The following is a 24025-nucleotide window of genomic DNA, read 5'->3' as shown; positions in this document are numbered from 1 at the left end:
GTGAATGCTATTAAAAAAACATGCTGTTTAAAAATAAGCAAATTGAGGAGCAACTTCAAAGGGACACTTTCTTCCATGGAGTAATTATTTGGGGAATACAATGGGAAAACATTGCATCCAAATTGAAAACCCATATAATTATAGAGAAAATATCTAAGCAGGAACAATCTGCAGTCTTGTACCTTGCTTGCAAATATTTTCTTTACTCCGCCTTACCACTTTTTAAATGCATATTCCTATATGTGGTCCTTTCACATATATTCCAAGATTCTCATACTCCATAATGTGGGTGGCCTAATAGACTTCTAGATTTCCCTTACACTATTTGAATGTCATCACTTCTAAGCTTTATCAAAAATGCAAGGATATGAAAGGTCTAATAACAAATCTGAACCTACATCCTCAAGCAGAAAGCCAGAGCCATGGTAAGACAGAAGTATAAAAACATTTTTATTGCTTTTGGTGGTAACATACTTGAGCTTTGGCTGCACTAAAATAAATACTAGCACAAGGATAGGCAACCCCACAAGCACATTTGTCATTTTTTTTCAGGCCTGCGGGCTCATTTGTCATTTATGTTCCGGGATTCTCTCTCTTCTTGCCCCCCCCTTTTCCTGGATTCTCTCTTTTCTCCGTCCCCCCCACCCCGCCATTTTTTGGTATGGGACATTTGTTCCCACCTCCTATTATACTCTATAGAGCGCTGTTGCTCCATTGCCTTTAATAGAGGTGTGGAAATGGGTGCCCTACCAAAAAACAGTTTGAGAGGGGACACCCCACCAAGGACCCTGTTGCTCCAAGAGTTCTGGCAGGGGGGACTTCCCCCCTCCCAATCCATCCATTTTTTGGCAGGGGAACCTTTTCCCCACCTCTGTTAAAGTCTGTGGAGTAATCTCACTCCACTGATTTTAATAGAGGCAGGGAAAAGGATCCTTTGCTGAAAAATGGCTTGAGTGGGGGGGGGGAACCCCACCAACCACCAAGGACCCTGTTGCCCCAAGAATCCTTGCTGATCTTCGTCCTCCCTGAAACCATTTTTTAGCAGGGCGGTTGGGGAGGGGAGGAAGCCTAGCTGGCAAAGCGAAGAAGGAGGAAATGAGGGAAGGAAGTGGAACTGGCAGGGAACTAGCAGCAACGGCAAATGGACTGGAAGAGGAGAATCTGGAAATGAATGGTGAAGGTCAAAACAGATATGGCGGATGTGTTGGGGAGTGCCACATTGATGATCCCTGCACTGGTACTACTACAGTATTCCTTGTTTTTTGTGCATTTGGCTGTCTGACTTACGAACAGGCAACCAAGAGCAGCACACGCAGCACTGTGAAGTTCTCACAATTGAATCAGTGGCCCCTTTTTTCTATAAAGCCAGATACTTGGTTGCAGTGGTAATATTATATCAATAAATCAAGTGTTAGGGATTCTTATTTATTTATTTATTACATTTCTATACCACCCAATTGATTCTGTTCTAAAGAGCTGTATGAAATCTTCGTTCATATGGACAAATTTCATGGTGAAAAATACCTTTGCAAACCACATTTATGAGGGCCTGCGCTACTATGTTAATGTTCATGTACTCTTTACGCATAGGAATACATTCCCATGCCTTTTCATAAGCAGGACATTCAGTGTGAGGATGTGTTCCTCCACTCCCCTTTCTAGAGAAAGAGCCCATTTTTCCCTTTGTAGTGGAGGAGGTGGAGCAGACCTTGCTTTATTAATATTCACATGAACAAGCTGTTTAGAATATATACTCCTCTTTAGAGAGGAGTCTGGATTCCTGTTTGCTCCTCACTTTAACTCATCTTGCACTAAAATCAGTACTTCTGTTTTGTTAAGTTCTGAAGTAGATGTTCATGTGAGCATGGTCTAAGGCAAATAAATCCACAAAATTACTAACTCCAACAGAGTTTTAGTAGTCGAAGGGCTCAATCCTATTCAGATAGACGGCTGCCTCTGAACTTGGAGGTGACCATCTATCCAAAGCAGGACAGGAGAAGCATGGAGGGGATCGTTCCCGCCACGCTTCTCCTGCCCTGCATTTTCGGCTAGACAGCCAGTTGCGGCTGTCTAGCCGTGGGAGGGCTGAGCAGGGAAGAAGGCTGCTATACGACACATTGGATGTGTCGTACCGGCATTTCTGCCCGGAACACCCCTTTTCGGCCACTCCGCACTTCTCTTGCGAGCGCGGAGGACAGGGGTGTTCTGCACTGCCTCGGGGAAGTCGGTTCCCGGAAAACCAGATATCCTATCGCTGTCTAGCCGCTGTCTGGAAGCCATAGGATTGCTCCCTAAGTTATCTACACATACGTAAATTAGTAACTTGTAGCCAGAGAGAGAGAGATAGCTACGCTGGCCTAATTTATAAAAGTTACCCTTTTATAAATTAGTGTCACCTGGAAGAGGTTCTTATGTGCTACAAATGTCCAAATGAGTGGCTAGTTACAAGCCTAGCCTAACCACGTTAAACGTGAGATAGTTGGTAATGAGACCTGATACTGCAGTGTTGATCATCTAATTAGACTGCTGGGGGTGCTTATAGCTTCAGGATGTGGGTGATTTAGATTTGGAAAATGGCAAGGGTGAAAGTTCCTCTCCCCCAGCGCCCCTATAGTGATCCTCCTCCCACCCCCGCAGTTCCTTTTAAGTGTGTGTGGGGGAACGTTAGGGGAGCCATTCGCTGATCTCCTGCATCTTATCTGTTAGGAGCTTTAGTTTCTTCTACCATGTTGAAGGGGGGTGGGGAGGGGAGGATCCTTCTTAAATTGTGAAAGTTTGGATTATGACACCTTGATACTAAGTTGAAAATGCTGGAAATAACTTTCCCCCTGTATCTTGCAGCTAGCAAAACACTATTGAAATCACCAATACTAATCTCCCTATTGAATTCCTCTCTAGCTCTCTTATGTAACTTAGTTGTTGTTGGAGGATTGGTTAGTGTGGAACTGGCGAGGTCCATAGGAGGGCTTCTTGAGTGCCAGAAGGATGTACAGTTTGAGTTCAGACATTTACAAGAACGTTGTAGCAGTGCTGCTGTCTGGAATCAGGAGTTCTAAGGAAAGATGCTTCTCCTGCTGAAAGTTCAGTTGACAGATTGTAATAAAGGTGATCTGCAAATCAATCTGACAAATTTGCATCAACATGGGTTGCTTGTGCTGAATTCCCTCAGGCTAAACTAAAAGGGGCATTCAGCACACAGCCCAGACACTTACTATCTTTTTCCCTTAGGTCCCATGATGTCCAGCCCCCACTAGGCTCCTGCTCCGATGTAACGCCCCAGCATGCACCATGATGGTGATGTCACATCACCCAGGATCCTGCTGGAGCATGGAGCCAGCCTACAAGGGGTCAGGTAAGTGACTCTTATCAAACAGCAATGCAAACATTTTCTTGGTTTTGTTTTTACCCCCGACTCCCCCATTTGGTCTTAGGACATGAGGCCTGAGAAATTTAATGAATATGCTTGAGTGCCTCTGTTCTCTTAGCCTGGATGATGGAGGCATTCAGCATATATACTAAATTGATGAAACTTTGCCAAAATGGTTTGCAGGTCACCTTTAGTGTACAGAAATGTATGAAACTTCAGCATCGAATGCCATGTATTCTGATGTCAGCCACTTTACCTTGTTTCTTTCTTTGCACCATGTTTTCTCCAGAAGTACTTGGAACTGATAGAAGAAGGAATGGCTATGGACATTCTGGACCTAGTTTCTGGAACATAGGATTTATCCCAACACTTCTTTGTTTCATCTCTAGAAATAGCCTTCATTTGATTATGTTATTGGGGAAGTACAGCTGTAAACTAGGATAGAATATGACCCCAAGAATGTTGTTTCCTTAGATTGCACATCTTGAAGCAGAAACATTCTGCCCTTTGCTTTAGAGGTAGCCCTGGGAAGGTTGTAGTGTGCAGCAACCGCCGTCACTTCTGTAGTAGGAAATGTTATTTACCATATCTAACGTAGTTGAAGCTTAATTTAAATTAATATTGCTGAAGTAAGGAAGACAGTCAGGAAAATGAGGCAGAGCTTAATCTAGACTTCTGAAAGAGATTGTAATTTGGCTACAGCTTGTAATTTAGATCCTGGACACCCTTCATTTGCCATCCATAGACCAGCCTTCCCTAACCTGATGCCCTACAGATGATTTGGACTTCAACTCCTATCAGCCCCAACCATCATGGCCAATGGTCACGAATGCTGGGAGCTGTAGTCCAAATACATCTGGGGGGGACCAGATTGGGAAAGGGTGCCATAGAGAATGAAGTAGCAACATTCTTGCCCATAATTATTCCCACCCAAGCTATGCAAGAGGACAGTGTCTTTTCACACATGCCCCGCCACTGCCTAGATGTTGTCCATTACTTAGCCTGCTTATTGGAAAGTTGAACTATGTGGTATTAAAAATGTATGTAATAAAACTCTGACAGCGGGTGTTTCTACGAAAAGCAGTTTGGGTGCGGTGGGTGGGGGCTTCATGAGAAAAGCAGTGTGGGGGAGGGCATGCCCCCCTCACTGCTTTTCTACTTCAGTGCTCTCCACCTCTCAAATGGGGCTCCAGTTTTATATTTTTCAGGTTAAGCACCCTCTCTTTCCTGCCCCTTCTCCACAGCGTAGTGCCCTTCCCCAAAGGTGCTTTTCCTCAATGAAGTAGTCAGGGTTTTATTACATTGCAAGGAACGTGTAGTTCATTCTTGGAAGTCTGCACGAAAGTGTTTACTCAGTGTATTTCCCATTTAGGAATGTGTGATACCTCAGAACAACTCTTACACTGTACTAATTTCAGATTAAAGCTGTTGACTGTGATATCAAAGAACATAAAGAACAAAGAACTTTGGGCAGAGTACTGCATAAATTGAAACTTCTTTAGTTTAAACAGATGGGGAAAATTAGTTGCATGACAGCTCTTGAATTTTGAATTCCTCTCCTTTTCTGGTTTAACAGTTCTTGCACTCCATTTAACCAGCTTGTCATATGAACAGTATTCTATTTGGCGGTGTTGGGGGGACATTAACATTAGGAGGGAATTGTAACATGAATGTATTTAGATGTGCAGTTGTTTACTGATACAGTATTAATAGGACTAGAATAATCTGGCTCAATACCCCGACACCAAAATGTAGAGGTACAGCAAAAGGAATACCTCCCTATTTACACATACAGACTGTGCACTTAATTGCATGCAAGTGTTCTTTCACTGTGAGGGGTGAAAGGCTTTAAGTATAGAAGCCTTAGTAGATACAATGCTCATGCTCTGCTACTCAGAGAAGTGGTGAAAGATAGCTACAAGACATCACTCTTGTTTAGGGTTATTGCTTATATGTGGGATGTGGTAGTAGATGGCTTTCACACTATTCACAATTTGCAAGGGGAGGCATTGAGGGAAGAAATGGGAAGAGAAAGCTCATTCTGTCCCCTTTGAAGCTGTGGCTGAGTGAATGATACTCAGTTTCTTCCCTTTCTGCTCCAGATGAGTCTTGCATGTCTTTTCCTTGTCCCCATGGCTCCTGTACTCTTCTCTGGGTTTCTTTCCTTCTCTGCCTTCTTCTCACCCCCCACCCCCAGATCTTTATGCACTCAAAACAACTGGTTCTTCTCTGCTCAAGCATTCTTGCTGGTGCGAGAACAAATTACTGTTCCAGTGCTAAATATTTTATCAAACCTAGTCCACAAAGAACTTGGCTATCTGCGTCAAGTTTACACTAAATAAATAAAGAAGAATGTTTTATGCTAGCATGAATGTGTGAAGTCTTAGAAAAATCCCAAAAGCACGACAGAGGTCTGGCTAGATAAATCTCTTCATGGCTCTAATTCTTTAGGGTTTGTTGAACTCTTAACAGGTGTTTGTGAACCCCCTCCGAGCGCGTTACTGTCTTAATTTAACATCTCTTTCCCCTGTTCTTGCTCCTTTAAAAGATTAATCTTTCTCATGAGCTTTTGAAGGCCTTTATATTCCCATGGAATTGGCTTGGGATTTACACAGGAGCAATAGTGCAAATGTGTTTCCATAAAAGGATAATACATAGAGTATGGTAACATGCTTATTTCACTAAGCACTTCATCTAGTCACCACAGGACTGACTGTATGAGCACAGCTAGATCTTTTTAGATTGTAAACCTGCAGGCAGATTCCCCAGCCCGTTTTAAATGTGCTTCATGACACCTGGTTAGCAAAGGAGGAGGCAAACCTCATGCTCAGGCACGAGGTCAATGTCAACTGCTAGTGTAAGAACAGTGATGTCAAAATATTTGAGAACATTAGCTTCGTAGAATGTGTGAAGTGTGCTTAAGACTGGCATGATGCTCTTGCCAGCTCTGTAAAGGATTTAAATTGCTTACTTTCTCTCTCTCCTGCAGATACGAAGTTTGTAAGCCAGCTGAGGATGGTGCTGAATGCGTCACTCTTTCAGTTTACTTCAGAGAAAAGAAAGCAAGACAATCCAGTGCCACTCCAGGGACTGTTTTGTACGGCCAACCGCTACTCATAGCTATACCCAAACACAAGCTCACCCTAGAGTACTTGTATAGTGTTATATTGGAGCGGATTGGGTAAGTACAGGTCCCATCTAAGGCATAGCAATTTACTCATTTGTAAGTGCAGTCATACTCCTGTCCAATTACTCTGCAGTAGCATTGATTTGGTTCAGATAGTCAAATAACCTACGGTTTGTTAATCATGAGTTGTTTGCAAGCGAGCGTGCTGGCTCCTGACCACTTGCAGGCTTCTGCTTTGTTAAACAACCCAGGAACACCCCATTCCTGGGTTGCTCGCTGTGATGTGCAAACTTGGAACTCTGAGTTGTTTAGAAAGAAACAATCCAGAGTTTTAACCCAACAACAAATCATTGGTTAAAACTCTGGGTTGTTTCTCCCTTAACAACCCAGAGTTCCAGGTTCAACAGGGCATTCCTGGGTTGTTTAGCAAGGAGGTAGCAGGTGAGAGCCAGCTTGCTTGCTTGCTTGCTTGCTCACGCACACTCAAAACAGTTTGATTGTTTGAACCAGGTCACTGGCTGGGTTCACACAACATGACAACCCACACTCAAGGTTAAGTGTGGGTTGTTGTTGAACCGTGGGTGGTTGTGTTGTGTGAATCTAGCCACACTAACACACCATGGTTTGTTAACTATGAACAACCCATGAAGAGAACCCATGATTTGTTTTGGGTTGTGAAGTGCGGTTTGTTCGTGGTTAACAAACCATGGTTTGTTAGCACGACTGGGTTCACACAACACAAAAACCCACGGTTCAACAACAACCCACATTCAACCTGTACTCAACCTTGAACATGGGTTGTCATGTTGTGGGAACCCAGTCAGAGTCTCTGAAGAGGTAGTCATAGTGATTAGACCTGTATAATCTGTGTGTTACCTGTGAACTATATGTCTAGTCCAAAATCTTCCTCTTCAAGGGGAGGTTTTATAAACCCAAAACAGTAAAGGAGAACCTAAAAATAGCCTTGCTGGGTCAAAGGCCAGCATTCTTCTACTAACAGCACCCAGCCGAATGGCTCTGGAAGCAGCACAAGAAAGTGATGTCTTCCCCTGTGTACTGCTTCTGGTATGCAGGTGTATTTATTTATTTATTTATTACATTTATATCCCACCTTTCTTCCATCATGGAACTCAAGGTGGCTACATATGGTTCCCAGGTAGTTCTCCCTCCAAGCACTGATCAGACCCAAATCTGCTTAGCTTCAGCAAGGTGGCTGCCTCATGTGCCTTCAGACCATGCCGTCGGTTACATTTTGCTTTCGCTGATAGATTTGTCCTCCATGAATTTGTCTTTTTTAAAAAGCCATCTAAGCTTGCAGTCGTTAACATTCACCAGTGCATAATTAACTTACGGAACTGAAGTACTTCTTTTTGTCTGTCTTGATGTTACACAGTGTGTGTGTGAGAGAGAATGTTAATTATACTAGAATATATGTTTTGTTGCTCTCATGAGAATAACATTAATAGTAATCCAATATAAAGCTATACAGATATGTAGTGACTCAAACTTTCAATTCTCTTGTCTCAGTTTGCTTGTTTTTGGCTATATGCACCTTCTCAATTTTCAAGAAAATGTGGGATTTAAGGGTGCTTTTATTCCATGCATGTGGGTTAGTCTGTGGGTTGTTCTGCGAACAACCCGCACCACGTGGCTTGTTCGCCAGGATGGGTTGTCATGTCATATGAACTCATCCATTATTGCGAATGACTTTAAACCATTACTGACCTATGAATAAAAACAGTAAAACTTGTACCACTGTTCAGAATGGATAGTGAGTGAACATTATGGGATTTTACAATAATTGTGTTTTGCTATTTTGCCTGACTCACTAATAATGTACCGCTGGTGTCAGTGCTTAATCAAAAAACAATTTGTTTCAGCCGCTATGTAAAACTTCCTTTGAAGGAAGAATATTCTGATGAATGTCCAGACAGTGAAACTTGCAATGGCTCCAGCAGCGTGACTGAAGGTAAACTCTCCTAAGATGGATATTATTTAGACCAAAAACTGGGTTCAGTATGTTTGCTTTTTTGTAGAGCCCCAGGTAAATTCTGGTTGTCCATTCTGGTGTGGTACTCCATGGGGCTTTGATTAAGCCTTGCAGAGCTTTAGATTATGGTCCCGATATGCAGCGAAGTATAACTGTTTAAAATCATCAAGGGATATTTTGAAGGAGATGATGCTGTCTAAAAGATCAGACACCAGTCCTCCGTCCCATATAACCTTTTGTTCTTTTAGAATGTTCTTCATATAATATGTCATATATATGAAATGTTGCAACTTAAAACTCTGTGGTCTCCATTTCACACACAGACTTCTCTCCCTGGTTCTTTTATGATATAACCACATGTCTCCCAAAGCTGCAGTTTCTAATCAGTTGCTCATCAGTTTTTCAGGCATAGGGTGTTGCAAATGCTAACAGGGGCTAATTATGTGGAACAGAGGACGTGGGAAACATTATTTGAAATATATTCCAGGTGAGGTTGAAGAGATGGAACATCAGAATGGAGAGGAAGAAAGCAAGGAGAAAATGTCAGAAACAGATGCCTGCCAGTCGGAAGACTGCATCCAGGATGAGCTGGGGAAAGAGAGTCTGCGCCACAGAAAGCGTCTCTTCAGCTTCAGTCTTGTGAATTCCTATGGGACATCAGAAATAAATTCCCTTACCACAGAGGGGAAAATCCTCAAGTTGAGTTGTAGGTATCACCTCTAAATCTTATTCCAGACACATTTAATCTTTGGCAGATTTACAAGCTGCTATTCTTTTTTTCCTTTTTTTTCCAGCCCATGCGACTGTTGCTATTGACTGGGATTCTGATACCCGGAAGCTGCTTTTTGATGAACATGAGGCACAGGTGATTCGTTTTTTTGTCCCCCTTTTAAGGAAGAATAGTCTGTGTTAGCCTGGCTCCTACTCATGCCAGTGTGATACAGAATGATGTGATTTCTTCTGACTGTATACTTTTATAATGGCACTGAACAAGTAAATATTGGCATAGAATATCGAGGGTGGTTGAACTGAAATAGGAATTGGAGAAGGTGGTTTGTAGAATCAGTATGCTTACTAGAATGCCTTCATGCATGTACTCTTCAGGCTGCTTCTGACATGATTTTTTTCCCTACAGATATCACTCTTTATAGAAGGCAATGTGTACACAATAGCTTGTGATGAACATGTATGTCAAATTCACATGAGGAAATACCAAATTGCATTTGTCATACATTAAGAAGAAGTGCATGTGGTATACACCTTTTTTCCTCCAAGAAAGTAGCATCCATATAGGAAGACGATGTATCAAATCGTCCTTTGCTGTATTTACCAAGCACCTTTACTGAAGTGCTTGGTTTCTCCTTGCCTTTGGTTATGGGGATTTAAGGCAGATCAGTTGCACATGGGAAGGGCCCCATAGTTCAGTAGTAGAGCACATGTTTTGCTTTAAGAAGCCCCTGGATCAGTCCCTAGCATTTCCAATTAAAAGGTTTTTAAGTTGCAGAGTCTGGGAAGACTTGCCTGAGAGAGAACCACTGCCAATCAGAGTAAACAATATTGGGCTAGATGGGCCAGTAGTCTGACTCACTGTAAGGTAGTTTCATATGTTCACGTTCGGGCAACGTCTGTCCTATCCTTCCTTTTCCTTTTGTATGCCTGCCCAAAATCAGGAAAATGAGAGCTGGCAGTAAAACCTTTTGGTGCTTTGAAGATGTTTCCTGCTTTGGAGATATTGCGGGGGGGGTGTTCCCCTTGCACTTAGAAGGTTCATTCTGACAATACTGGATAATTGCTGCCCTAATGTACATAGGTATTCCATAGGTACTCTCTGTCCAATTCCTTTTCTGAATATGTACAGATTGCATTGATTCTGCAAACATTTATTCCTGTTAGTTCTAAAACATATATTCTACTCACCTAGATGGTAGGGCTGTTGAAGTGCTAGTACCTATTAATTATTAAATTCTGGTTAGTTTAAAACAGAATGCAGATGCTTCCAATCTCCTACTCACAGGTACAAGGAGGAGCAGGTAAGGGGGAGTGCACAAGCTCAGAGCTCTCGTCTCCATCTCATGCAGTACTAAACCATGCTTTAAGGTTACATCTGAAATGGGCCAATGTTATCCTTCAAGTTGCAGCTATTCAAAGAGCTGCTTTTTCAGGGTAATCCAATTTTTTCAGAGTATGGAGAATCACATATGTCTGCAGAGCTTATTAAATTGCTCTGTTTACACACATGATTAGAGAGAAATTTTACTTATCCCAGAGATTTTTCCAGGAGCCCTGAACTATCTTATTTGCATTTTATTTGTATTTTAATTTCTTTCTTGCCTCTTCAGCCAATAATCTTTTAATGTATATTTTCATCACCACTTGACCTCTAGTATTATACTCTTTAGCACTTCATTGCACCTATCATTCATTTGAATCATATTTTATCGCAAGTGCAGTTTATTATTTTGAATGTTCATTAACTATTTGAAACCACCTTAAACCTTTAGGCTTTAGATGATGTACTGAAGAGATTTATATTTGCTTTTAGGCTATGATTACCACAAAAGATGGTTTAGTAGCTTTTGTGAGCAAAGTGCAGGAAATTGCTGCCAAACTAGAGAGGAGGAGGGCAGAGAACCAAATTTCAGCTAAAGATGTAAACTATTTATACCAAATGGTCCTCCTATGTGACATACTGATTTTTAGAAGCCTTTAACATGCATTTTACACTGAAGAAAAGAACATATTTACATTTGTTTTAAATAGGCATTTGAAAAACACAGCAGTATGTTTCAGCCACAGAAGAAGAAAACTACTGTAGCTCTTAGAGATTGCATAGAACTCTTCATGACTATGGAAACACTTGGTGAACATGATCCCTGGTAGGTTTGCTGTGTTCTGGTAGTAATTACTCGTCTAGACTGTATTTAATAACTAGTGCTTGAATATTATCTCTGTACTTTGCTCAGTAGGGCATGAAGAAAATGTAGTTTGAAGGGCAAATTCACAGGGCCACTTTTGAGGTCTCTTGAAGTGGTCTCACAGAATTAGGTTGCAACCGAGAGCTGCCAGATTAGCGTTGCAGGGTCTTGCCTGCAAACTTAATCTTCATCATATGCTAGACTGAACAAACAATGTGAATGTCAAGACCCACATCAATCAATTGGCAAGGGGGCACCAGGCAGCAACCACTCTTGTTCTGTCCTGAGCAGAGGGCAACCTCTTACCACTCTCTACAGAGTGTGTTCAAGGCTCCCTCAATGTACAGACAGTGTGCCTGAACTACAAACTAGTTGATTAGGGAGAATGAGCTTCACACTTATTAGATAACTTTTCACCCGCCTTCCCAATTGTCAATCTTTGTGAACAAGGGGAATGCCAAATGCCCCACTTCTTTAGATTCCAAGGGCAGGGAGTGAAAGTAATAAACTCCATTTTGGCACAGTGGCCACTAGGCTTCCTGTGTATGCCTTTCCCCCTCCCCACTTCTAGGGAGGGTCTTATGCCTTCCAGGTGTAGTAGCCCTTTCTAGCCCAACAGAGATTCTCAGGCCTAATGGAACTCAAATTCTGGACCCTTGCTCCTTCTGGTCTGATTGGGTCTTCTCTGGAAGCCCAATCTATCACCCAGTCCAGTTCAGTCCCTCTGTTATGCCTGGAAATTGAATGGCGACAACTGTTAGAAGAGATTGCAGGGAAAGTAATTAACACCTTTATGGCTTCCTGCAGATCTGCTTCCGAGATGGCATAGAAAGTCCTCCATATATAATGCAGGAGAAAAAGGCTTTAGTCCACTTCCACCTCTGTTCTGGACATCTTAAACCCAGCCTTCCCCAACCAGGTGCCCTCCAGACAGATTGGACTACAACTCCCATCATCCTCTCTGCCAGCAATCCACCACATCTGGAGGACACCAGATGGGGAAGGCTGTCTTAACCTTTCTCCAAGATGGTCTAGTCAAGGGCTCAAGACCCAATATTCTTAAGAGATACATTGCTATGCATGATAACATTTTGGATAGATAATCTAAATGTTCTTGTTCTTTCACATCACTTTTATTAGGAGCACGTCCCTTTATTTGTCCTCCATCTGTCCACTTGAGATCTTTCCTTGGTCGTGACAGTTCTCATGCACTCTCCTTCTGAACCTGTGAAGGCTCTCCCTCCTTGAGAGCTTATCTGGAAAATTGTGCTCTTGGTCATACTTATTTCTGCCAGGCAGGTGTGCGATATAGAGGTCTTATTGATTAGGAAACAACTAAGAATGTGAGAGCTGTGCTGGATTAGACCAAAGGCCTGTTTAGTCCAGCATTCTGTTAACACAGTGGCCAACCAGCTGCCTGTGGGAAGCCCACCAGCAAGACATGAGTGCAACATCATGTTCCCACTCATGTTCCCCAGCAGCTAGTATTGACAGGCATACTGCCTCTGATACTGGAGGTAATACTTCGCTATCATGACTGGTAGCCATGGATTATGTTCCACACCAAAACCATTCTCTATAGTCAGGTTAATTCTGTTTTCCATGGGAGTTGGATTGCCCTACCAAAACATTTCTTCAACCCAATTCACCCCAAAGACAAACTTTGGCATAGCTAGCTGTCAGGCTGTTCATATTTACATTCACAGGTCAGAGGAGTATAGATGCTCTGATAGCATAGTTCTTATTCAGGACATGGCTTGTGTGTCTCCCCAGTACCATGTAGCTTTGTGCTTTCTGTCCCTCACAGAGAGATTATACATACACATATGCTTACAATATTTTCAAAGAACAGGAAGGGAGGAAGGATTTTCCCAATATTTCTTTTTGGTTGGTTACATTTCTGTTTGTATTCTTTCAGGTACTGTCCTAATTGCAAGAAACATCAGCAAGCCACTAAGAAATTTGACCTGTGGTCACTGCCACGTATTTTGGTAGTGCATTTAAAACGCTTCTCATACAACAGATACTGGAGGGATAAACTTGACACTGTGGTTGAATTCCCTATCAGGTAGGATTTCCAGTCACATTAGTGGGCAGAGCAAAGCACCCCTCTGATTTGGGCTTATTGGTTGGAGGCCCAAGTTGGAACTGGAATCTTGAATCGTAGGCTAGATTTAAACCTTCACATAATGGTCCCCAAGTTTGCACAACAAGCCATGGCCGGGTGTTGAATATGCAAAATAGCCACCCACATGCTCTGCAGGTCTTGCACAGCCCACTCTCCCCATAGAACCAATCCTTGCACAGCCCACTCCCCCCATAGAATCAATCTGAATATTTACTTGGAAATAAATCCCATTGAACAATGCATGACTTATTTTGGAGTAAAGTTGAGCAGGACTGTGTTTCATGCCTTGGAAAATCATTCCCTTGAGAGAGGAGAAGCCCCAGTCAAGGCAGGTGGTAGAGCTCAATCCTCCCCTAAGAGAGCATTGCCCCATTTCACCCTTTTTATCCAGGAGAATGCCTGGGGTGGAATGGGGGCTTCCTTTGTGTGCTGTTGGGGGCTGACAGCCTGCCCCAGCTACGCACCAGGAAAGGCTTTGCCAAGAGAGTAGCGATTGGATTCCAGGTACCGTATCAGGGAGAGCACCACTGCTGCTGCCTCCTCCCAGGCTCGCAATGCCAGCCAAGGATGCCCACAGCACAAAGGAGGAGGCCCACTTCAGTGTCCCGATGCTCCATCTTTCCCAGGTTGCGGAAGCTTTGGAGAACAACAGCAGCAGCACACAGTCAGTTCTTAACTTTGACATGAGCAGGGTTGTGGAAAGTGGGTGCCAGCTTGCCTTACAGACCTGGCAGGCAGGGTGAGCTTCTTGTGGTCAATGCTGCCCACCAACCTGGACTGCATGATCAGGGAGTGAACGGGCTGGCCAGCAAGCAGTCAGGTGCACCACCACGGCACCCACCATTCCTGCTGTTGGCCCTTCTGGCATTAGCCCTGAGAAGTTCTCTGTCTTTTCCTCCCCTTCAAGGCTAATTAGAGGGAGGTGGGGCAGAGCAGGTGCTTCGGGGCAGCTAGGGATGGCAAGCTGAAGGTTGAATCAGTGTTGCATGGTTTTACCACCCAATTGCTTTCCCCTCCTTTTCTGGGCACAGCAGCTGGCAGCAGTCAGCGGGTGTGCTTTCTCTGCTGCCCTCTCAATATGCCCTGTCCTCCCTGCCACAAAAAAAGGAAAAACTAAGTTCATTGCCATCCACACAGCCAGAGGGAAGGGACCTCTGTGGGGGCTACTTCAGCTGGTGATGTAATAGTCCCACCAATTAAAAAAGATCCAGAGCTGTGTTTTCTTCACCCTCCTCCCCCTTCTGGTAGGACTACAAACCTGCATATCTCCAGAGAGTTACTTAAGACAAGGTCACACAGTCAGTTTTGTCTCACATAGCAATGCATCTGGGAATGCGTTTGTACAGAGAGGATCCCATATGAACCAGTCTTTCTACAGATATGGTTGTTGCTGCTGGTGGAAGTTTCCTGTGATTGTAGAAACTGAAAAATTGCCCACTACAGTTGTAGAAGTGGCAACTGTATTGTGGAAATACTTGTTCAGGAAGATAGTCTGTGCAAATGCATCCCCAGGGACATTTTAAGATCATTATGTAGGGGGAAAACCTTTCTGGCTCCCTTGCGGGGAGTTAGCAGCTGAATAAAAAGGATGGCTGGTACTGAAGCAGAGATGTTGGGAACATACTGCACTCTCTGTGGACTCATGGAAGCCCTTTTCTTTGTTTGAGGGCTCAGTGTCACCATGCACCATTGTTACGCACTGATGGATTGACCTTTACTTTGTGACTCTTTCCTCTAGGGATTTGAACATGTCTGAGTTTGTTTGTGACCCAGAAGCAAGCCCATATGTATATGACCTCATTGCAGTTTCCAATCACTATGGAGCCATGGGAGTGGGCCACTGTGAGTGTTTTTGGGCTGTATTTCAATGTACATTTTGTAACATTTCAAATTGTGTGACATTGCAGGCTTCTGTTTTTGGTTCTTTGCTTGGCATAGCCTGAAGGAGTGCTTGAACAGGAAAACTAAATTATGGATTCGGTAGTGAAAAGCAGTTACTCTTCCTCCTCCAGATAAGATGCCCCGGTGGATAGAGCTGCACTTGGCAAAATACCCTATGCATTAAAACTGTGATTTCACAAAGGAGGAGCAGTGGTGATCCAGGTTTCGGTCTTTATAGCCTACTACAGAGCTGTGGTTTAGCCAGTGAGACTGCTGCTGACAAAGTATAGTGGCCCAGTAGTTGGGGCATAATAGGACTGTGTTCCTGAAGACCAAAAGCTATTCGTTTCTTCTCCCTCCTTGTTGTCATCCAGTAGTCCAGAACTCTGGCCTGCTTTTGCTCCATCCATTGGGTGGCAGGCTCTTAAAGACAAGTTGGGGCTGAGCTTCCTCTGTTTTGACCACTTTCTCCTCTGTTACTGGAGTGCATGCTTCCCTAAACAAACCAGTAGCCTTTCCCCTACTGTGAGGCTACTGAAGCAAGGCTCTCCTTCTCCCCGCTCCCCCACTGTGCAGCCTGCTGTGCCTTTGTTATGATGGTACTGCTCCAGTTGCGGTTCTGTTGCAGGATTAAGGCTATTTTTTTATTATTATTAAATTTATTAATCGCCCATCTGGCTGGTCACCCAGCCACTCTGGGCGATGTACAAAGCATATAATAAAACAGTTTAAAACAATAAAATTCTACAATAAAAACATTTTCTAAAATACCCTAACCCACCCCAAATGCCTGCCTGAACAACCACATTTTTAATGCACGGCTCATTAAAGGCTAGCACCACTGTAGTACTAACAGGGAAGTTGCTCCTACTGCACCAAAAAGATTTCCATACTAGTCATAAGACACTGCGATTGAGCCATAGATGAGAGAGATCGTGAGAATCTGCAATTGAACTATTTTAAGATTAACCACTTATTGACATGGATAGAAGCACATGTGTTAATACCCAAGGCAGAACATTTTTTTCAACTCATATTGTTAATGGATCTCCATGCTCCTTATGGTTTTATGGGCCTGGCTGACATTGGCCTCAAAATGTAAAGTGAACTTTCCTGTATTTAGTGATGGATTGCTAATTGTAGTAAAAAGGAAGGTGTTCCTTTAAGCTCTTTTTAAATGGTATTGGAGACTATCAATACTTGTATATCTCATGTCATACCTCTAAAGCAAGCCCACTTTCTCTTTCTCTCCCCTCTCCCACCCCCCTGCTTCCTTGGCAGATACTGCATATGCTAAGAATAAAGTCAATGGCAAATGGTATTATTTTGATGATAGCAGTGTATCTCCAGCATCTGAAGAGCAAATAGTGGTATGTATGTGAAATTAATCAAATTTACCTTAAAGAATGATGGGAGTTGCAGCCCAACACATCCAGAGGGCACCAGGTTGGGGAAGGCTGCCATAAGGTATCCTCTAACTTAATATATGCAGCTTATTAAATCAGCAGAATGGAGAGGAGAGAATGGACTTGCAGTCTGCTTTCTAAAGATTCACCTGTAAATCCATGAGGAAGATGGAGCTGGCTACAACTCTGTTAAGCTTGGTCATACTTTCTTTGCACCTTGTGCATACATCACTTTCAGGAATGTATGCTGGCTTATCTATTTCCGTAGAATCCTTAGAAATTAAAGCTAATCTATTTCGAACAGTGGAACTGAGTAGTCCTAAATTATTGTCCAAAATGCAGTCCATCTTGTAGTTGATTTTCTTATTGACTTGATGTCTGCAAATTGGATATCTCTCTTTTGCTACTTTTAAATTGGCTTTTTACCCACTTCGGGCACATTTTTACAGAAAGACAGGCTTTACATATTTCAAATGTTGCAGGCTTAGGACCCTCCAAGTCTATAAAGCCATTACAGAGCAGACACCCAGCTCTACCTCTCTTTTACATCAAAACCAGGTGAGGCAGTGACTGTTCTGAATCAGTGCCTGGGCACGGTAATGGACTGGATGAGGGCCAATAAACTGAAACTCAATCCAGACAAGACGGAGGTACTGTTAGTGGGTGGTTCATCTGCCCGGCTAGGTTCTGGAGGGGGTTGCACTCCCCCTAAAGGATCAGGTTCGTAGTTTGGGGGTGCTCTTGGATCCAGAACTGTCACTTGAGGCACAGGTGAACTCAGTGGCACTGTCACTTTTTATCAGCTTAGGCTGGTATACCAACTACGCCCTTATCTGGACAGAGATAGCCTAGCTACAGTTATCCATGCTCTGATAACTTCTCGTCTGGATTACTGCAATGCATTATATGTGGGGCTGCCTTTGAAAATGGTCCGGAAACTTCAGCTGGTCCAAAATAGGGCAGCAAGATTGTTAACAGGGACTGGCCTGCGAGCTCATATTACGCCAGTACTTTTCCAGCTGCACTGGCTGCCAGTCCATTTCCGGGCCCAATTCAAAGTGCTGGTGTTAACATTCAAAGCCCTTAACGGCTTGGGGCCAGGTTACCTGAAGGATCGCCTCCTCCCATATGTGCCTGCCCAGACCTTAAGATCATCATCAGCGGCCCTTCTCCGTGAGCCCCTGCCAATGGAAGTGAGGCGGGTGGCTACTAGGAGGAGGGCTTTTTCTGCTGTGGCACCCCGGCTCTGGAATGAGCTCCCTAGTGAGGTTCACCTGGCGCCTACATTGTACTCCTTTCGGCGCCAGGTGAAGACCTTTTTATTTTCCCAGGCATTTTAGCATTTTAGCTTTCTAAATTTTTATCTTTGCTGTTTTAAATCTGTATTTTAAACTCCTGCACTGCTGCTAGGTTTTATTGTGGTTGTATTGTTATATTGTGGTTTTAATGTTCTGTATATTTTAAATTGTTTTATTGTGTGTTGTTTGGATTTAATTTTTGTGAACCGCCCAGAGAGCTTCGGCTATTGGGCGGTATAGAAATGAAATAAATAAATAAATAATATTTTTCCAGGCATTTTAGCTCTTTAGACTTTTAGCTTTGCTGTTTGAAATCTGTATTTTAAATCCCTGCACTGCTGCTAAGTTTTATTCTGGTTGAATTGTTTACTGTGGTTTTGTATTGTTTTACTGTGTGCTCTTTGGTTTTAATTTTTGTGAACCGCCCAGAGAGCTTCGGCTATTGGGCAGTATAGAAATGAAATTAATTAATTAATTGATTAAAGCAAGCAAGCACTGATATTGGGGTGCCTGAGAAACGTTTACTGATTTACAGCATTTATATAGGCTGCCCTGAGTAGTTCGCAAGCATAAGATAATAAAATACAATTAAAAATAAATAAATTGCAGCATACATTGTTGGCAGAGAGAAACAGTTTTACAGCATGGCTGTAAAGGGGCCATAGCTCAGTGTGATAGAGCACATGCTTTGCATGCAGGAGGTCCCAGGTTCGATCCCCGGCTTCTCCAGGTAGGGCGAGGAAAGAATCCTGCCTGAAACCCTGGAGAGCCGCTGCCAGTCAGTGTTGACAATACTGGGCTAGATGGGCCAGTGGTCTGACTAAGTATAAGGCAGCTTCCTGTGTTCCTAACATTTAAAAGATTTGAGAGAATGAAAGTGTCTTCACCTGGCACCAGAATGACCAGAAAGGAGACATCCAGTGAGCCTTTCTAGGGAGAGCATTCCACCACCGGGGTGCTACCACCAAGGACTTCTCCCTAGTAGCGCCTACCGCACTTCCCTTGGTGGGGGCATCCTCAGCAGGGCCTCTGAAGAGCATCTCAGGGCTTCAGCAGATATATGTGGGAGAAGGTGAGCTTCCAGGTAAGGGCTTTAAAGGTGTTAAGGGCTTTAAAGGTCAAAACAAGCACTTAGAATTGGGCCTGGAAGTAGACTGGCTTGGAGACAACTTTATCCCATTATCAGGCTTTTATTTTTTATTGTATCTCTCTGTCCTTGTGTTGCAGACAAAAGCAGCATATGTACTGTTCTATCAACGCAGAGATGGCAAGCTCAAGGGAAACCCACCTCCTTGCACAAGCATTGAGTTGAAATCGGAAGAATGTGATGGCATGGATACTAACTGAGCCTATGTTCAAACAGCCAAATTGTTAATCTGAAAGTGCATCTGAGAAGTGAACTGTTACATCTGTAAGACTCAAAATGAGAAGTCCAGTACAGGAGGGCTCAGTGAGAAGTAACAATGGATAGCACAGGGGAAGCAATAAGATGACAACACTTGGAGATATTATTGCCAAAGAGCTTTTAATCAAATTATATCTTAGCAATTCAATAAAGTGTTCTCTAAATCTGACCTTGTATTCTGGCAGAAACTGTGTGGAACCAGGAATTATGCTATATGACTAGAGCAATGCATGTTAAGAAAGCGATGCTTGTGTTGGATTGCAAGAGGAAATGCAATAAGTGGGCCATAAAATAGGCTAGAGCTGAAGAATAATGTGTGGTTTGAACTATGATGCATTGTAGAAGATGCATGAGATGTGAGGTGTCTGGAGTGCGGCGGAAGTGCACATCTGGCATGAGCTTCAATCTTGCCTCCCACATGTTGCCACCACACCGCTGTCTGTCCATTGCTGACAAGGCATGGTGAGCTGGGGTGTGCTTGAAGTGTTTGCCCTAGTCCACTGTGCCCCATGCAGGAGTCTGCTGCCTAATCTGTAAACTGCATCTCAGGCCCCCCACTTCTTCACACTCTGTGCTGATAAAGCAATTATTTAGGAAAGAAACACAGCCAGTCTGCAACAGTATTTCATGAGGCTCATTCTTCACATCAATCCTGTGGGAGTTTTTGTATGCTCTGCATTTCTTCAACAGCCCCAGTCTTTTTGGTCCACTTCAGATTTTAACTTAGGTACTTTGCAATGGGAAGGCATGTTCTTTATTCATGTGTCTCATTAGGGAGTTAAAACAATATTACCTGGTAGTCTTGGAGGCCCAGCCACCTTCTTCTGTTTCTGTGTAATGTTTTAGCAGCACCACGAAAGGCTCAGAGCCCTTGCACTCCTGAAACTACACAGAAATCGACTTTCAGTGGCTTGTCTCCTTTTGGATGTTGTCCAACCCACTATTTCTCTTTCTAGCCATTTCATTCCCATTTTCTGGTGTAATAAATTTCCTCCTGCTACCCTCATACATCCCTTTTAGGCATTTTCCCCATTTGTTAAGGGTGGGAAAGAGGAAATATTCCTGCTCTCCTTATTCTACCCACATCCACTTCTCTAAGCTCCTGTGGGCTGGGAATATAATTACACGCATCCACACAGTATGACAGATGACTTCTTGGTGGAGGGAGCTTTCCATAATACCATGGAAATTTCACATACACCTTGAAACACTTGCCATCAAACATTGTGGCTTTGAAACCATCTTGGTACCTATGTAAGGTGGTTTCACTTTTGTGCTCTAAACGTTCCCAAGGATTCCCTTCACCAGACTGGGAAACATTATTTTCCCAGAGAAGTTCTATGCTGATCTCCTTGCTCTGCACAACTGCAGGTAAGTGTAAGTAACCGGCTAGCTGATGCTATTTTAACAGAATTAATTAAAAGTAACTGTTCTCTGTAGCTTTTAGCAGAGGTGTCTTCATTGCTGTCAGCTGCATTCTGCTCACTGACAATCTTCCAGTGATTCTTAGACCTTCTAAATAGTCCTTCTAAAGCACTGAAATTTGAGTTGTTTGGTTCAGTTGCTGATGCTTCTGGATGTTTTAATTGGTTTGAGGTTTTGCCTCAGCTGTTTTTTGTTTGTTTTTTTGCACAGTGGGGATGGTGGGTGGGTAAGGTTTAGAATTATTTAAAAGCTAAGTTCAATCTGTAACACTGCAATTTTGTTTTTTGTTCTACTTTTCTCCTGTTTCTCTGGGTTATGCTTTCTTTGGGAATATAACATTTGGACAGTTAAGAAAACCAATATTTAAAAGCATAGAGCAATTTAATGTAACCATATGTATTTCTGCTCCATACTGAGGCAGGACTATTTTCACTGTTCTTAGTATGGCCAGAGCACACATTTATGTATGGGTGATTTTGAGCTCCTGAACTAAATTTCTTCTAAATGCTGTAAAGATGGTGTTAGGAACCTGGATTTGCCTCTAACCAGGCTGGATCCTAGCTGGTGTGTACATTCTGTATAGTGTCAAAATCTGTTTTTAGACTAGCACTTTGTAAGTGGCTGGCTTTGCTGTATAAAGGATAATAAATAAAAAGGAGTGGATTGCACTAAGTGTGAGCTTTCTGCTGTTTGCACGCGGTGAATGGGGATTTGGATGATATTCTCAAACTGTACCCCCATTTGTTAAAAGGTTGCCTCCATCAAATGTTGGCAATGTTCCAGCAGGGTATTCTTATTTTTGCAAAGGAGACTGTATGGGGAAATCGTGGTGGCCTGCAATTTTGGTGGATTTATTAGCTCACCAAGTCCATAGTGTTCACATGATCACACCAGCCACATCTTACTGTATTACACTCTCTGCTTCTTGGAAGTTTCTCTCTTGCAGCAGGCTTCAGGTAATGAAGGGCAGAAGCCCCAACCTTCATTACTTCACTTCCTAAAGAAGGTGGCCAGCCTATCCCCAGCTTCTGGTAAAAAGCAAAGGCTTAGCCAGCCAGACTATTCTTGGAGAAGAAGTGCCTCTTAAAACTCAGAGCTAGCTTTGCCATCCCATCAGGGAGAGACACATGAAATAGATGGTTCTTGCTAGTATCTACTGATAGAACAGAAGACATTAATTGAAAGTACAGAAAGCAGTGCTGATGTGTTTCTCAAGGGAACAGGGCTGCGAGGAACAGCAGGAGCCTTGAGAGTTGTGACTAAAAGGTAGGAGAACCCAAAGCTTGTCTATTTGTCTGTGTTAATTAATTAAAATATTTTACTTTGATGCCTATTGCCTACAGTGGTCTTATTGACATGGTGGGTTGTCACCCTTGTTTGTTTCAGGGTGACCTGTGACGCCTGAACCTGGCATGGTTTCCTTAGCGTGGTTTGTCAAGGCCCTGCGAACCCATGGCTTGTTGTTGGGTTCAAGGTGACTTGTTTTCAGAGTGGCTTGTCATGACATGCAAACCCAGTGGAGTGGCTCGTGCATCATTTGTCAGAAAGAGGTACAGAGCCACATGGCAAGAGCGGCAGAAGACCCAGACACTCCTCACGATCTCGCTAATGCCACCTCCCTCACCATCTATCCCTCCTCTGATATATCAATAAGAGATGCCACTTGTCAATTCACTTTGTTGCCTCTCTAGACAGTAAAACATTTTCCCCACACACACCTTTGGGAAGGCTTGCGCAAAATTAACTGGGGTTTTTTTAACTTTCAGGGAAATTTGTGCAAATTTCCCTGAAACTTCTGCGTTTTAGCGAATTTCCACAAATCTCCCTGAAGCTGGAAAAAAAGTTAAATATGCACAAATCTCCCTGAAGGTGAAAAAAATAATTCTACAAAAAAAAACCTCTACTCCGTTAATTAGCACATTTGTTCCCATTAGTGGAGTAGGTTGCTTGAGGTTGTGCCACAAAGGCCTATGGGGTACATGCTGGGAGTGGGTGGAAGGATGGGGGGGGGAGCCATGGCAAGCTGCGGAGTGCCTGATCATCTGTTGGGAGTAGTGATCAAACAACCCAATTGTAGCTTATTTTCTCATGCCTTATGACATGCAAGCCAGCCCAGTGTGTTAATTATGCTGCACCAGTAATTAATACTTTCTGTGGCAGACTACTTGGGCATTCAGTGTTTGAATTCAATGTCGGTGAAGACCAAACCTGATAGTTGACCAGATGTAAAGGAGAGAAGGCCTCTTGTTTTTGTGTGGAAGAGGGAAGTTCAGTAGGAGCAATTCGTAGTGGGATGTGAAGCTATACCTGCTGAAACTCAAATCTTCATAATTAATGTTAAATGTATGGAAGCCTTGTCCTCCTTTGCATCTAAGTCACCCTAACCCTAGAAGATGATAAAATGTTCACTGGGGGCTCCTGTCAAAGACTTGTCATGGTGTTCAGTCTTGAAAACTCCATCAATCTTGGTCCTGTATGAGTGATCAGTACAGATGAGACCCAAATCTACCTTGCCAGGTTTAAGCACCTTTTACTGTTCTTAATACTCGTCATATTAGCATGTACTACTTCCAAATATGCTTCTGCCTTGTTACATACCAGTCTGTTGTATAAGACCTATATGTGTGTGTACTGCAGTCGCATGTAATTTAAGACCATAAAGTGAAGGGTTTAAATTTCAGTTGCTTAGCCATTACTACCATTTCTCATCATCAGTAGTTCTTAAATGGTACATGACACAATACCCATATTTTCTGTATCCATTAATGCCATTGAATATAAGAGTCTCTCCCTTTCGAAATCCCTAGGACTAATTTTCTTTCCATTTGCTCATTATTAAGCTGTATCACATAGTTTCAGGTTTCCACTTATGAAAACGTTATTCTTGTGCATAGGACTCATCCATATTTGAAGGAACAGCTTCATCAGCATGATGCAGGACTTAATCATTTGAAAAGGGTCATATCTAAAAGCTCTGCACATAAGTCACACCTTCATTAAAAGTAAACATTGGAAATGAATCCAACTAACAGAGCTGGCTCACTGCATTTTGTAGTTTGCTCATCCTTTGAGACACATGAAAG

The 24025-nt window shown here is 43.0% G+C and overlaps 1 protein-coding gene across 6 annotated transcripts in view; it reads left to right on the top strand.

Annotated features, from left to right (window-relative positions):
- Positions 1 to 19686, top strand: part of USP4 (ubiquitin specific peptidase 4) — a 59802-nt gene extending 40116 nt beyond the window's left edge. For all 6 annotated transcript variants that reach the window (XM_084839568.1, XM_084839567.1, XM_084839570.1 and 3 more), the window contains 9 exons: positions 6357 to 6548; positions 8375 to 8463; positions 8972 to 9190; positions 9279 to 9349; positions 11245 to 11360; positions 13318 to 13467; positions 15266 to 15369; positions 16690 to 16778; positions 19340 to 19686. In XM_084839568.1, the coding sequence (XP_084695694.1) occupies positions 6357 to 6548; positions 8375 to 8463; positions 8972 to 9190; positions 9279 to 9349; positions 11245 to 11360; positions 13318 to 13467; positions 15266 to 15369; positions 16690 to 16778; positions 19340 to 19459 (1150 nt within the window). In that variant the 3' untranslated portion in view covers positions 19460 to 19686. The remainder of the gene's footprint in view (positions 1 to 6356; positions 6549 to 8374; positions 8464 to 8971; positions 9191 to 9278; positions 9350 to 11244; positions 11361 to 13317; positions 13468 to 15265; positions 15370 to 16689; positions 16779 to 19339) is intronic.
- Positions 19687 to 24025: the final 4339 nt, after the last annotated feature.

The sequence above is a fragment of the Heloderma suspectum genome, chromosome 2 (assembly GCF_057233095.1).
Source record: "Heloderma suspectum isolate Gila_16-S chromosome 2, 16-S_ref, whole genome shotgun sequence".
Classification (NCBI taxonomy): domain Eukaryota; kingdom Metazoa; phylum Chordata; class Lepidosauria; order Squamata; family Helodermatidae; genus Heloderma; species Heloderma suspectum.
The sequence above is the reverse complement of the archived record's forward strand: the minus strand, read 5'-3'. Positions and strand labels throughout refer to the sequence as shown.